Here is a 15,314-nt window from a genome sequence, read left to right on the forward strand (position 1 = left end):
ACTGATCATGGCACAAAGATGACGATCACTGACACATAGAGATTTGGCTGTGGGGAATAAGGGGTTAAAGTTCATTTTCACAACAATACCACAGTATAGCCAACCACGTGCTCTGTTTGTTCCTCTCATTTTTAAAAATTTTGATACAATAATCTAAGCTGCAGCGTGGTATTCGCCGGCCGTATGCTATTAAAGGAAGGAGCAGTAGAGAGTATTATGTAAGCACTTTGTTGGACTTTGACAGGGACTTTGTCAGTAACTGTTACAGTTCATATGGATCAGTTTCTTCTTCATCTGGATCATAACATGTAAGTGTAATCAAAACTGTTGCCTCTTTTTGAGTTGTTTGCAAAATATGTGTTTAATTGTGTGCTGTAACTTGTAATCGCTCCGCATGGCTTGTAATCAATTATCTATTATAGATCAGGTTAACTCTTTATGGGGCTATTCACATATTGTCCAAAACTACGTTGAAAATACGATGCATGCTTCTCCTTCTTTACGATTTAAATGCGTTTCTGAATTCGCAATCCTCTGCCGAGACCCCCAAAACCAAAATATGACCTTTCATAATGCAAATTAGGGGCTCTTTAATATCTAATATGTAGTTCTGATGGAGTAGCGTCTATTACAGTGAGCCATAGTTCACTATCAAACTACGCAATATCATATTAATTATTTCAGACAATTTAATTGCACAATAATAAAATTGTAGATAATCATTCTGTGATAATAACAGCTGATTGCTTAGCTGCTGCTGCTCCATCTGAACTCATCTTAAACTTCTGAAAGCCAGCTACTTTCTATACAATTTATAATATTTTTTTAATTCATTATGAAAAAAAAACGAATAAATATAATAAGAAATTATTACAAATTTCATTTTTGGGTTAACTACCCCTTTAAGGTAATGTATTATGTATTAAGACTCATGTGGCCAAAAAAAAAAATAATAATTACATTGTTCATCTTATTAACTGTTGGCCAAAAGTTTAAGTCTACAAAGTTAAACATTCAACCTAACGTTCGCTATTATTCCACCTACACAACTGATGCTCATGCTTAGATCAATAACATGCACTGCTATCCACAGCCCAGTTTGTGTGGCTTAAAGAGACTCTCTGTCTGACAAATGGAATAAAGGAGACTGTCTCTGTATGAACAGATAGTGGGACAGCAGCATGGCTAGTTTGTTCTTGGTGAAATGGGGTTTATCCATGCAACACACTGAGCAGAGGATGTTTTCTTAACTCATTGTCATCAGGGTAGCTCTTATACAAGCACAGCGGCACCGAGAGGAAGAGTGCTGAGCAAAAGTGGAAGCCCGAACTGTCCCCGTCAGCTCTCTGCGGAGATATCTGAGGAAACGAAACAGAAATTATATCTCAAATCGGACTCTGCAATGTCTAGGGCATTTGAGAATGCCCACAACTAAACCAGAGACTAGAAATAGAGAAGAGAAAGTCTCAGACTGCTTCAAATAGCCCATGAACTTCACTTCTGTCAGAAAAGGAAGCAGTGAATGAGGAAACCAAGGGCCTTGTTTCATTTGATGCTGTCCTTATGTGTGGATTCCTGCATGTGCTCAGAGATTCATTCTGTTGAAGTATGAATAGACCACAACATTTGTGACTCTCTCACAATAGCCTTCAGTGTTGCCTCTGGTGAAAACCGGTGACCTTTCCCCTCTTTTGGGTCGAGGGGAGAAAGCCAAGGGCCCATCGCCAACTTGGCCTCTGATACAGGGTTACGTGCCTTTTGGAGAGAGGTTAGCTGGGTGACAGTGTTTATGGAAATTAGCGCAAGGATGTGAGGATGAAAAAAAAGCACCAGAAAAAAAAAAAAAAAAAGACTACAGCAGCCCGTATAGCATTTTGACTTTTTCGAACTGCCAAAAAATTCAAAAAGGTCACACAAACGTCACAACTCTCAAGAGAGGCAATGCTGAAATTATCAAGCCAGAAACGTGGCCTTTAAAATCCCAATCCAGAAGAAGACAATCACCTGTTACTACCCTCAGACTGGACAGCAGCCACCCTGTTCAGACACAATGAGTATCCCATTTCTGTTTCACAACTTTAATGCTTTCCCAATGGAAATAGCCAAACGATGGTGTCATAGCAAAAAAGTTGCTCAAATAAAAACAAGATTGAGGAGATAAAGGAGTTGTCAAAATCACTCGCGTTACCAAACCAACCAGTTCAACTTGTGTAGACCTGCAGAGCCCCAAAACAAGCGTGTTGTTCCTGCACTTGCACATGGAATGCAAACGCCTTTAGAAAATTCTCACCATCATCCATATCATCCAATTTCCAATTAACTGAATTTTCACCACAGCCAGCAGCTACTCCAATGTCCTCATTTCCTTTTCATGATACTCCCAGAAAATGGCACATGACCAGCAACACTAAATGCATAAAGAGATGACCTACTTGGCCCACTTGACACTTCCTCCAGCCCCATTAGCCTTAGACTAAAGCCTCTGTTGACAGACGACACCCTCTGCTCGGGATATATCGCTACGTCCTTTGATTTATCATCAATGTGGAGAACTATTTTTGAACTCGACTGGTAATGAGATCAGACTCCTGCGTGAGCTTAATCTCTTTGTTGGCGGCTATCTTGTGCTAATTTAAAGTGTAGAGATATGGTGTATAAAGATAAATTTAAATAGAAGTAATTTAATAACAGATGAAGCGCTCGATATTCATTAAAGAGCACGTGGAAAGAACACTAGTACTGCAGATGAATGAATTCTGATTACTAAATAAACACAGCTGTGTCACGCAGTGCTGATTTAGGTGGGTTTGGTTCAGCACTCAGCCCAGTATTAACCAGATTTAACTTTAGTATGGTTTGAACAGTGCAGGGTGTGGAGCTGGATACTACATAAGACTAGAAGGTGAATAAACAGAGAATATGTAGAGGAATATTTTGTTATTCATCCAAAAATAATAATAATAATAATAATAACTGCTCAAAAAGCGTATGCTGCAGTTTTTTCATTGGAATACAAACAGCAATTGTATTTGAACTTCTACACAGTATGGGGTTACACAGTCGACTTTAATGCTATGTCATGATGCTCTTTGAATAATCTTGACTTGTAACGCTGCGTAGATCATGTGATTTTAGTTTGAAATGAACAACAGCAGCCTTTGCCCGTTCACACAGAACACAGTTTTCAATTCCAATGTAAAATGTTTAATTGTTTTTCAATGTCAAGCAGGTTTACATTGAAAATCAATTAAACAGTTGTGCAAAGGAATGGAAAACCGTTCACCAATGTGTTATTGTTACATCTCGCATCTTTGGAAGAGCTTCACACATGAGTGGCAAATTTTTTAGAAGATGTGTGAATTAGTTAATATAATTTAAACTTTTAACTTGCAATACTGCTCATCAATGTCAGTCTCAAAACAGTGGGCCAATCAGAAGAACTTGGAGGTGGGACAACAATTGCAAGATTCTGTTTAGTGTTTAGAGTAGCAAGTTGGCATGAAAACAGCTTCATTTTGGTGTGAGATAAGAGTCAACTTAAAAAATATATATAGTCATTTAGCACCTAATAAGCTTTGCTGCTTTACAAAAAGCACAAATTAATAAAACGTTTTATCATTTTATCAATGTTTTGGCAAAAATATCTAAGACAACTTATATTCTAGCTTTAGCTTTGCTGAGAAGACATTATGTTAAGCCTGAAAAAATATACTTTACATATATTTAAAGTAGGGGTGTGAACAAACACTGGTCTTACCGTTCGGTTACGATTATCATGCCATCAATTCGACATCTCAGTGCATCAACTATGCTTTCCATATACAATTCGATATTTTACTTAGCAAAACAATAATTCTTGTATTAAAGTGTATCATTTATAAATATATTTATACATTATTTGTAATACAATTGTGTTAATACAAGCAATCAGATATATGTACTGTATAATTAATTTTACCTGCTCAAAGAAAACACTCTTTTAGAATGAATCCAACAAAACTCAAGGACATGCATAGAACAACATGAGCATTTATACCAAATAAACAAATGTGAACATCCTGCTTTTTGATCATTGTTAAGCGAGTTCTTAAACACCAATGATTGATCACGCGCTCAACAGAAAAGGCTGTGATTGGCTCTAAAGGTCAGCGCAGCTCTGGCGCTGTTTAGCAAATACTGACACAGACACTGATGTTAAACAGCTGCTACGATCAGCTGATCCATTATAGACGACGACGCGGTGGGGAAAACTCGCTCTGCAGACACACTCTGGTCTGGATCCACAAGTAACATTATTGTTGTAACAGCTGAGAGAGGAGATAAAACGCTACCTCACAAACACCCCAGCAGGTCAAAGAGGGAGAGGTAGAGAGAGATTACAGCTTATATTTTTTTCCTTGATAGATTTAGATGTACTTCCCTGTCAGTGAAAGACTGTCAAACAAACTCACAAGCAGTGAATTGTGCACAGTTATGTGCTTTTTAAGTAGTTGGAGCATTTTAATTTCTCGAGGTCTTCTCCCTCGCTATAGTAAGCAACTACCATATTAAGCATATGTGATAAATGACGTCAGTACATAATAACTAGTTAGGATTATTACTGAGCTGATACTGAATTGTTAGCGTATGCATGGTGGCGCATCGAACAAACAATTAATTTTAACACCCCTAATTTAAATAAGGGTTATTTTATATTTTTGATGGTTAACGTCAACTGGACTATTAAATTCAAACAGTAAATCAAAAAAAATAACAATAGAACTTATTTTAAAATAGAGAAACTGAGTAACAAATGACTAAATAACAATAAATCTGCTTGAATTGTTCTTAAACCAGTGTCAGAGCTTTGGCATAATGATTATGGAAAACAACAAGCACTGGAAATCTGCATTGTTCATTTCAGAATTGTCAGAAGAAAAATCTACTGCTGTAATTCAGCACAATAGCGTACCCAATGTTCTCCAAACCTTGAGAATGACTGGTTCCTGTCTGCGGCCAGCACCACAGCTGAGCATGACTTTCAGCATGTTTTCTTTCTTTCTCTCAAAATCCCCTCACCGGACTTTGCCAACCCCAGCTGCATGTTATAATGGGCCCGGCGGTTTCCTAGCAACCTTGGGTGGCCCACTACCCTACATCCCTGAGAACACAGATTCTTTCAGACGCACTCGAGAAACGCAGAGCACTGACAGAACCGCAGACAATCCAAACACGTATGGAGAAAGGCCATGGGGTGAACACATTTGTCTTCATTCTGTAATGGTTTAAGACAAGCGTTTCCTTCTATTAGCTCATAGGTTTACAATGGCCATTCTGTAGCACCAAGTGATGAAAGAAACAAGAGAATTTTGTGATTAGCTGTGCTTGTGGTTTATTGTCCCTGGAATATAGATTAAACAGAAACTAATGCACTGGATTATGACTAAAACAACAGTTACTGTAATAACAAGTTTAGACCATGCAGAGATAATAGCTTTAGCATTCAATTTCTTATTTATTAAGGCTAGACTCAAGCGTATGAGATTGTACAGAGGCCACAGAGTTTATCCAACTTGATCCTGCCCGAAATGACAAAGTATAAAGATTAAAGATTTAAGAACTGAAACTGAATGCTACATGTTCAGCAAAAATATTATTCTGCAGAATATATTTAAGCACATACAGATTGGTAAAGACACATTTAGCACTTTTTTTGTTTATGCTAGTGGTCAATATTGTAGTCATATTACCCTGTGACCTCCCATAATTTAAAAAAAATCTATAGAAATTGAATAACAAAAAATAATAATAAATCTTCTTTTCTGTTTCACAAAATAGAAGATATTCTGAAGAATCTTGGAAACTGGTTATCATACTTTTCCACATATATTTTTCACTACTATGGTTGTGAAAGGTTCCCATTTTCAACATTCACCTAAATATCTTCTCAACTGTTTAACAGAAAAAAAGAAAGTCATGAAGGTTTGGAACTACTTGAGGTGGAGAGTAAATGGAGAGTCATTTTTCATTTTTTTGTGAACTATTCCTTTAAGACTAACTGCGCTTTCACACCGAAGGCGTTGAGTGCATCACAGTTCGCTCTGGCCGCCCTGGCAACAACGATGTCTGCCTTCACAGCTCCGGCGGCAAATTCTAAATTTGCTACCTTGATCTTGTATTTAAAGGGGCTGTTGCAGCATTTCAGCAAATCAGTGACATTCCCGCATAAAACATGCTTTCTAGCGTGAAAATGTTGCACACTTTTTATGAAATTCATTTAACTATGGAAGATCAAGTTGTTGCGCGTGTTGTGGCTTTGCTCCACTTATCCAATATGTGTCCATGTCTGAAATGTTCTGAAGCAGCAATACTGTTTGGTACTGTTGCATGAGATTCCTGCTAATTAAAAGAAAAATAATAATAACATTAATGCACATCAGTAACCTGTCAGTAACTTTTTTTAATGTATGTCCCTGTAAGAAAACATTATAAATAATTGGAACAACTGTGGGGGGAACCAAAGTTTACAGTGACTGTGTTCTCCAAACTCCTCTCAAGTGGTGGACTTCTACATTCCGATTGCTTGCCGCCGACTCGAGCAAAGCTCATTACCATAAAGTTGACTTGATTTCAACTCTCCTTGACGCCCACACCTCCTCGCTGCTTATTGCCACCGACTCCCATTGAAAATGAATGACTTCCGGCTACTTTGACGCTCTCGTCGCTTTGGGTGTGAAGGCACAGTTATGTAACAAGGTGATTTAATCAACTTGATCAAAATTTAATCAAGAAATTGTACCAGTTGTAACTTTAATAAAGATACTTTTTATTTCATTATTTATACAATGAAGACGATGCAGTGTTATTTTACATTTGATTTTTCCAATTCCTTTTCCTGAATACTGTTTGACAAAACCATAAAACAACATTGCTTGTAATTTGTTTATTTCTTATGCATGTTTATATTCCCTATTGCAATCAAGCTGGAGCAATAAACACTTTCTAAATAGAGTTATTCAAAGCACATGATGAAACTTTGCATATTGCAATGTTTATTGTAGAAAAACAAAATATCGCAATGTCAGATTTTTCCAATATCATGCAGCCCTAACCCAGACTGTGTGTGCAGCAAACCTGAGGCTGAACTCACCATGTCTAGCTCTTGAGAGACTTGCCGTTTGCGCAGTTCCTCCATTCGATCGCTGACGTCACTGAAGTATGTGTTGTAGTACTCAGAGTACTCTTGTGCCAGGTCATCTATATTACCCAGAGAGCCATCCTACACAAACAAAGATATACAAGTGAGACAGGCATTGATGACTTTTCATTTTAAAAAAAGTCTTTTAATCTGATGTTTTGTGAATGAATTCCATCTCTCATTAATAAGCTACAGCTTCTCTCCCCTTGGAGTCTCAGAAACGCAAACAAACACAAGTGGAGCTGTGGGAGAGCTTCATTAAAAACTTGTCACTGGCACGCGATTTTAATTAGGATCACAAGAACGGCGCCAGCCAAAAGAAGATTTGCACACATTGCACACATCTGCTGCGACAGAAAGCAAGCTGAACTAAACATCTAGTTTACACATTCCATTACTTTTACTCCTCATACGATACTCTGGGCTCAGACCGCAGGATTTTTTGCTGGGCTTCTGTGAATTTATGGGGTTATAATTTCCATGCTATTGGTTTACAGTGCAGTTGTCAATTTGTTGAGTTCGTTTTTTTGTTCCATGTATACAAGCCAAGGATGGCCCAGTCTTATAAACCAGTTAATAATATTATGCAATGTGTGGCAAAATGTTTCCAAAAATATTTTATGTACATAAAGACAATAAAATAATATTAATTTATAAATGTATACTATGGCGACAAGGTGGCTCAGTGGTTAGCACTGTCGCCACACAGCAAGAAGGTCACTGGTTCGAGTCCCAGCTGGGTCAGTTGGCATTTCTGTGTGAAGTTTGCATGTTTGCGTGAATTTCCTCCGGGTGCTCCAGTTTCCCCCAAAGACATGTGCTATAGGTGAACGGAATAAACTAAATTGGCCAGTGTGTGTGAATGAGAGTGTATGGGTCTTTCCCAGTGCTGAGTTGCAGCTGAAAGGGCATCCGCTGTGTAAAACATATGCTGGATAAGTTGGCGGTTCATTTCACTGTGGAGACCTCTGATGAATAAAGGAACTAAGCCGAAGTAAAATGAATGAATGTATATGAACATAATCGCTGATTATGGGATTTGTTTAGATTTAAATGGAATTTAATCAAAAATATTCAAGGTACAACTTTTAAAATGGGCAAAAATGCACTGTTCTCAAAAAAAGTTCTTAATAAATTTCATATTTTTAAAATCTAAAATGAGGGAGAAAAAAAATCTGTATAATATAATATACTATACTATACTATACTGTAATAAAATATAATATAATATAATACACTTTATTTTGATGGTCCTGTTAAACATTTACTGCATTATTATTATTATTATTATTATTACACTATATGGTTATTATCTACTAACAAGTTTATTTCTAAACAGACATTACATCAAGCTATATTTGCATGTATAAGGTTACATTCTACTAACAGTCTACTCTCCTAATATACTCTAGTCAATTTATATAGTCAAGTATAATAATATAATGCAATATATTTTTCAGATACGAATACTAATTAACACAGATTATACGATATATATTTATTAAATATAAATAGGATATTGTGATAAAATACTGTATTTTAATAACCAAGTTTTTACTGTTGTAAATAAATAAGCAAATGAAAAACAAATAAAACTACATTTTTGTGGTGGGGCCTGAGAGCATTTTTACTGGACAAACATATAAAGCTGCTACGCCCTGGTGGCATTTTCTTTGCAACACTTATTTAAAAACTCACATTGCAGAAGCCCTCAGTTACTGACCAGCCCTTATGGCCTTCTCTGACCCTTTTTTGCAGCTGTCTGCTTGTGATTGCGCATATTCAACTGTGGTGCTGCCTGGCTCTGACTTCAGCGTGAGTGACTGTGGGTGTATCCTACTTTTCTACAAGCGTGTGACGAATGACCTCAGACTGCTGCTGCAAAAAAGCACATACAATAGGAAGGCCCTTCACTCAAAGCTAAAGATTAGCTTCTTTAGAAAACTATTAATACTCCAGTAGCTGCAGGTGGCATAGTTTATTTTCCTAAATGTTACTTTTAAGAGCATGTTTATTGTATCGGAGTTCTAGGATCTGTTGAATCTCTCCTGCTGCTGTACTAGATGCCCTTTAAAGTCCCGCTGAATGAAAAGTCAAACACAAAGGCCTTCATCCTGCTCAGGACCATGCTGACAAACACACGCATCCTGTCATTGTGTACGTGGGGTTGAAGTAGGAAAACCGGGGCCTCACACACCCAATGGTGAAATTGTCATGTACAGACATGGACTTGAGAGGCAACACAAATATGCGCTACAGACTGAAAACACAGAGCATGATGACAGAGAGCTAATCATCTGAATGTTATGGATTTCAGACTCATTTAAAATTAAAATATTTATCAATGACTTGAAAATATTCTGCAAACTCACTACAATCTTGTCACATATTGTTGCTCAATCAGGACTCATTGTTATAATTAAATGACATGGCAGTGGTGGATACTGAAAAATCATACTTAAGCAAAAGTACCATTACTTGACTAAAAATGTAGTGCAAGTAGAGTAAAAGTATCTGTTGTAAATATTACTCAAAGTATGAGTAAAAAGTAGACCTTTCAAAAGCACTAGAGAGTAGTGAGCTGAGCAAAGCTGATGCATTTACATCTAATTTGTGAAAGTGTGTAAACATAACATTTTGTAGTGCATTTAGTCATTGCCCAGCAGGCACACAAGGTCATAAGATGTTAATATTAGGTTAGATTTAGGTCGTCATGTCTGGTGACCAAAATAGCATGCATCTAAGGATAGCGTTACCTTGATGTCCAATAACGACGTCAAATAACAATGATATTTGGTTAATTTTAGGCTGTGCTAGAAAGTGACCAAAATCCAACGTCGAGCCAACATCCTAAACCAATGTCATATTGAAGTCAAATACTGACATTTATTTGTCAGGTATGGCAACCAAAATCCAACGTCAGATAGATGTCATAATGGTAATGTCCACAAAACGTCAAGTTGTAACATCATCAGACGTTGGACATTAATTTTGGCCTGACGTCAACCCGATTTTCATTTCCAAACAAAATGCAAAATGACATTGGTGTACAACGTCAATCTGACGTCATGTTGACGTTTTGTGCTTGCTGGGTGTTTAAGGCCATTTCAGCCATCATACAGTAAACATACATCTAAACAGTCTCTGGGTCAACACATGTAAAGATTTGGACATGTTCTTTTGGACACTTTCACTTAGAAAGCGCCCATGTGGTTGTTCATTATAATGTGATTTACCTTCTATGAGCGATTTGACTGGACAGGAATCACAGGACTCATTTTTTTATTTCCCATAGACAAGAAAAATTAGTGACAGCAGGGTGAAGGAAAGTAGTGGAGTAAAAGTACTGATACTGCACTAAAAATGTTTTTAAGAAAAAGTAAAAGGGAACATTTTTAAAACTACTTAGTAAATTACAATTCCTGAGGAAAAACTACTCAATTACAGTAGTTTGAGCATTTGTAATTTTTTACTTCACACTACTGCATATTGGGTACTATTTTTGCCGTCATCGGGGTGTGCATTTTTCTAAAGTAAACAGTCAAAATTATTGTATTTACATGACACTATGAACTTTATGAATTAATGAGCACATAACCCAGCTCCTAGGACCAAACCAAACCATCTGTCTATATAAAAGACAGGAAATAGCAGGCAGATACAACCACAGTAATAATTTATACAAAAGAAATTAATATTCTAAGATTGCCATCTCCATTTGCCATGCAGCTCAGATGCTGTCTGTCACAAAAATTGAAGAAAAGAAACCTGTGTCTTATGTCAGTTTTGGTTGTCAAATTCTTTACAGTAGCCTTAAAATATCAACTACTCATTTCTTCACATAAAGGCTTTAGATGACTTGATTGTACTGCTTTTTTATGGTTGACTTTTTGCAATAAATTCACATGACACCTGCTGCTTGCTTATGTAGGTTTAGGGTAAGTGTGGGTGATCCAAAAGATTTCTGAAAGCTCTTATCATGTTTATAAAATGATTTGCATTTTACCAATACATGCAACCAGTTTAGTGGGACGCACAACCAAAACAACCAAAAGCCTCAGAAAACCAAGCATGTCATAAAATGATGCCAAAGAGGTCACAAAGTTAAGTGAAAAGGCTCTGAATAAGCATCAGTATTTGACGAGTCGGGAGTGAGAGTGTGTTGTATAAATATATTGTCTTTTAACTGAACAAGATTAGCTGTAAATGTTTTCTTGCTCTTCTTAAAATTGGTTCCAATAAAACTGCAAACAGATGATCTCAGAATACTGAGATTCCCATCGGAACGCTGCTCTTTGTGAGAAATTCCAGCATTTGCATTCCAATCTGCTGGCCTGCAGAGCACCTCCAGCTTTCAGACAAAACATGATGTGAATGTGAGATTTATGCTGCTGAATGCGTAATTGAAAAAAATAAATGCTCTAAACTAAGCCTTGGAGAGATTGTTTAAAGCAACACTGAGAGTCACATCCTCCTTACTCTGGGATAATTGATAAAGAGAGACAGAACAGCTGAACTAAGACTAAATAAAAATGTTCTCAAGGCTTCTTTCTGTTACTATTAGAAAGGCTTTTTCTAGTAAATTCTGCTGGTTGGATGGTGAGTCCAGCAGCTTGCTTTAATAACAGGGCAGAGCTCTGAGTGATGAGGGAAAGAGCCAAAACCATCCGAGAACATATCCCCATCTTAAAATGGACTCATAACTTTATATAATTGTATTTATATAGAAATCAAAACACAGGCAAGCAAAAAAATGAAGAAAAAAATAGAACTAAGAGATGTATTTCTCAGTTTCTTCAATAAAAAGTTACAATTATTCTATAAATCAAGTTATAAAAGCAAAAATCAAACTATGACATAATATAGATCAGCAATATGTTCAGTAATTTGACTAATGTGAGATGAGTGCTGGTTTACAGAATGTGATACTGATTTTATGCAGTTCAGACAAGTTGTTGATATTTTATGAGTTTAAAGACATTAAGCCAGAGCAGAATACAGAGCTGTTCATCTTGTAGTAACATAGTGGCACATTTTGTGCCAAGATTATTGAAGGATATGTTCATAAAGACAGTCACATGCTTCATTTCTATAGAAATTAACTCCAAAAAACATTAAGACAGGAACTTGTCACTGTCTAATAAAGGTTTAAGCAACACATTTACCCACTAATGACATGGTCAATATTGCTTATTGTGCAGTACTTTCTGTCAACATTGCACACCCCGAAAATGGAAAAAAAATGGTTATTTTCTGACTTGAATTGAGCCTACCAGCACTGACTCTTCTGAATTAGTTCAGCTCCATCTGTACAGCACATGCCTCCCATATTCTTATTATCATTCCACACATTCCAGGCCTCCGGTGAGGTAATGCTAAAGTCCTTTGCTCTTAAAGTGAGGGAGTGTGAGTCTGCTGCTTCCAGCTGGGCATCTTGCTGATGGACTAATTCAAAGCTCATGCCTCATCTGTCTGTATCTGGAAAAGGATGTAGAGGACAGAAACGCTTGCCTTTTAATTCAGCAGCTCCACTTCAGCTGAAAGCTTTACAAAAGAAAGAGACTGAATGAGTCTTGTTTAGCAGACATGAATCACTGTTTGAACACACAAACAGCACCACCCAAACTCTGCTGTCCAGCCCTAAAAGCCAAACATTTAAAACTCTCAAAGCTGTTACTGTGACTGGAACCACAGCTTTTTAGGACACATTTCCAAACACAAACTAATGCGGACCTCTTCATACTATTTGTCCAAACCTTAAAACTTGAATCCAACAGCTGCTGTAATTACTATCCTACAGCAGCCAGTCACGTGGAACTATCTGAACTGATAAAAGGACTGGAAACCAAAAACTGGAATGTTATGCACTTGCGCAATTATGTCGAAATTTCATAATAATGTATAACACATGACATGAACAGTTGCTGTTGAACATAGTGTGATGTCTGGCTGTTGTGTTATTTTAAATCATTTCATTAAATCATGTTCAATTTTAGAATAGAATTTTGCATAGCTTATCAGTGAACTTTTTGGAGCGCACATGATGGAAGTTTACTAGAAGTGGCTTTATTGACAAAAATTTGCATGAAAATTACTTTTGATTAATCGCCCAGCCCTAATGCTATACCAAACATGACCCAATGAATAGATAAGAACTCCTTGAAAAAAAGTTTCAACACTAAGGATTCGGCCAGTGGTTGAGATTATTACTTGCCCTGCCAAAATTTTCATTGGCCCCACCACAAAAAAAAAGAAGTTAATAGCCATTTCTTAGTCACATATTTTAAAAATAACATCTGTGACTGTAGAGTTTAAATATTTTTGAAAATGTTAAGATGTGTAATGTATAATGAGCAAAATTTAAAGTTTTATGCAAACAAAAACAGCAGTATGGAAAATTCATTCATTCATTTCTTTTCGGCTTAGTCCCTTTATTAATCTGAGGTCGCCACAGCGGAATGAACCGCCAACTTATCCAGCATATGTTTTACGCAGCGGATGCCCTTCCAGCTGCAACCCATCTCTGGGAAACATCCATACACACTCATTCACTACTGACAATTTAGCTTAACCAATTCACCTGTATCGAATGTCTTTGGACTGTGGGGCATATCTGAGCACCCAGAGGAAACCCATGCGAGCGCGGGGAGAACATGCAAACTCCACACAGAAACTGAACCAGCCAAGGATCGAACCAGTGACCTTCTTGCTGTGAGGCGACAATACTATCTACTGCGCCACCCAGTAAGGAAAATGTGCAAGCATTTTATTGCAGTTCTAAATAATTTAACAAAAGGTGGCTGACTTTCCCAACTGACGGCAAACTGTGCAAAACACAATTTTTTCACCGTGTTGTACCCACATGTCTGCTTCCAAGACATAGATGTTTTCTTTTAGCCTCAAAAGAAGGCAATTTGATGTTGCCATCTCTTTGCTGTACTGATTGTTACCAGGTTACAGAAAAAAAACTGCGTGCTCACAACATCCAATCATATAAGAGGAACCAAAAAGCAATAAGGTATTTATGACATCACAGAGAAGGTAACATTTAAAGGCTTAAAAGCACAAACTGTTTCTCAATTCTAAGACTGTATTTGCACGCAATTGACAAATAGTCGCATTAATAAAAAAAATTTACTTTAGTGACAAGGCAGCACTTGCTCGATCGGGCCAGTAACAATCGGGACATCGGGAAGTCCTTATTGTTGAGCCCTGCAAATGAAAAACTTTTGGGGAAAAAAAACATGCTGCAACTACACAGATTGTGCTATAATGCTCCTAAAACTTGGCTTTCAGCAGGTTCAGAAATTTAGCTCTTGTGTTTATAATGTCCAGCTGGGGCTATGTTTATGTGCTCATATTATCATTAATAATTCCTAAACTGTTTGCTCTTTTGAGTTGACCCATGTTGATAAAATGAAGTGAGATGTCCGTCACTGTAGGCTACACTTCAGCCTCATTCTTTTTTTTCTCTTAAATATTGTCGACTCCTCGTAAATATACAGCATCTAATTGCTGTTGAGTTTTCCAGAACCTGTTAACTTCAGCACTACTCTAGGTCCTGATCCACCCACAGCATTGATCAAACTCAACATGTTGTGAAACGACATGCAGCAACAACATTCTCTCTCAAGAATGTTTGCTTCCAGGACAGGGTCACAGTGACTGGAAGTGTGACAGATCCCACATTACGCAATCAACAAAAACCTTTTACAATAAAATGCACCGAATATGAGAAACCATCTGTTCACAGCAATTCAATGCAATTCACACTTCCCTCAACTGAACAGCAGCCATTCAGCAAAGCCACAAAACCTTGTAGTGGCTTTTGCTTTCATGAGATAAATATAATGTTATGCTGTAGAGAAGAAACTCAAAGGGTGGCAGAGTAAAATAGAGAAGAAAAAGAAAACAATGGCATGATGCACTTTTCTCAGAACTCCTGTTAATCAATTGACCTCCTTTCTTTGTGTTGAGAAAAAGCATTATGGGACAGAAAAGTCCTCATGGGGTTAAAGACGTATTTGATTACTGTCCTACACCACAGAAAAGAACAAGGTAAATGGCTTTAAACCATTTGACGATTTTCTCTATAGCTGATGCAAAAACAATGCAAGCTCAGGCCATTTCCTTAATG

General features: G+C 37.2%; 1 protein-coding gene across 1 annotated transcript in view; it reads right to left on the reverse strand.

Moving 5' to 3' along the window:
• Positions 1 to 15,314, reverse strand: part of LOC130248181 (SAM and SH3 domain-containing protein 1-like) — a 316,828-nt gene that overhangs the window by 49,565 nt on the left and 251,949 nt on the right. The window contains exon 2 of the mRNA XM_056481738.1: positions 7,130 to 7,258. Coding sequence (XP_056337713.1) covers positions 7,130 to 7,258 — 129 coding nt within the window. The remainder of the gene's footprint in view (positions 1 to 7,129; positions 7,259 to 15,314) is intronic.

This window comes from Danio aesculapii, chromosome 20, assembly GCF_903798145.1.
Source record: "Danio aesculapii chromosome 20, fDanAes4.1, whole genome shotgun sequence".
NCBI classification, from domain to species: domain Eukaryota; kingdom Metazoa; phylum Chordata; class Actinopteri; order Cypriniformes; family Danionidae; genus Danio; species Danio aesculapii.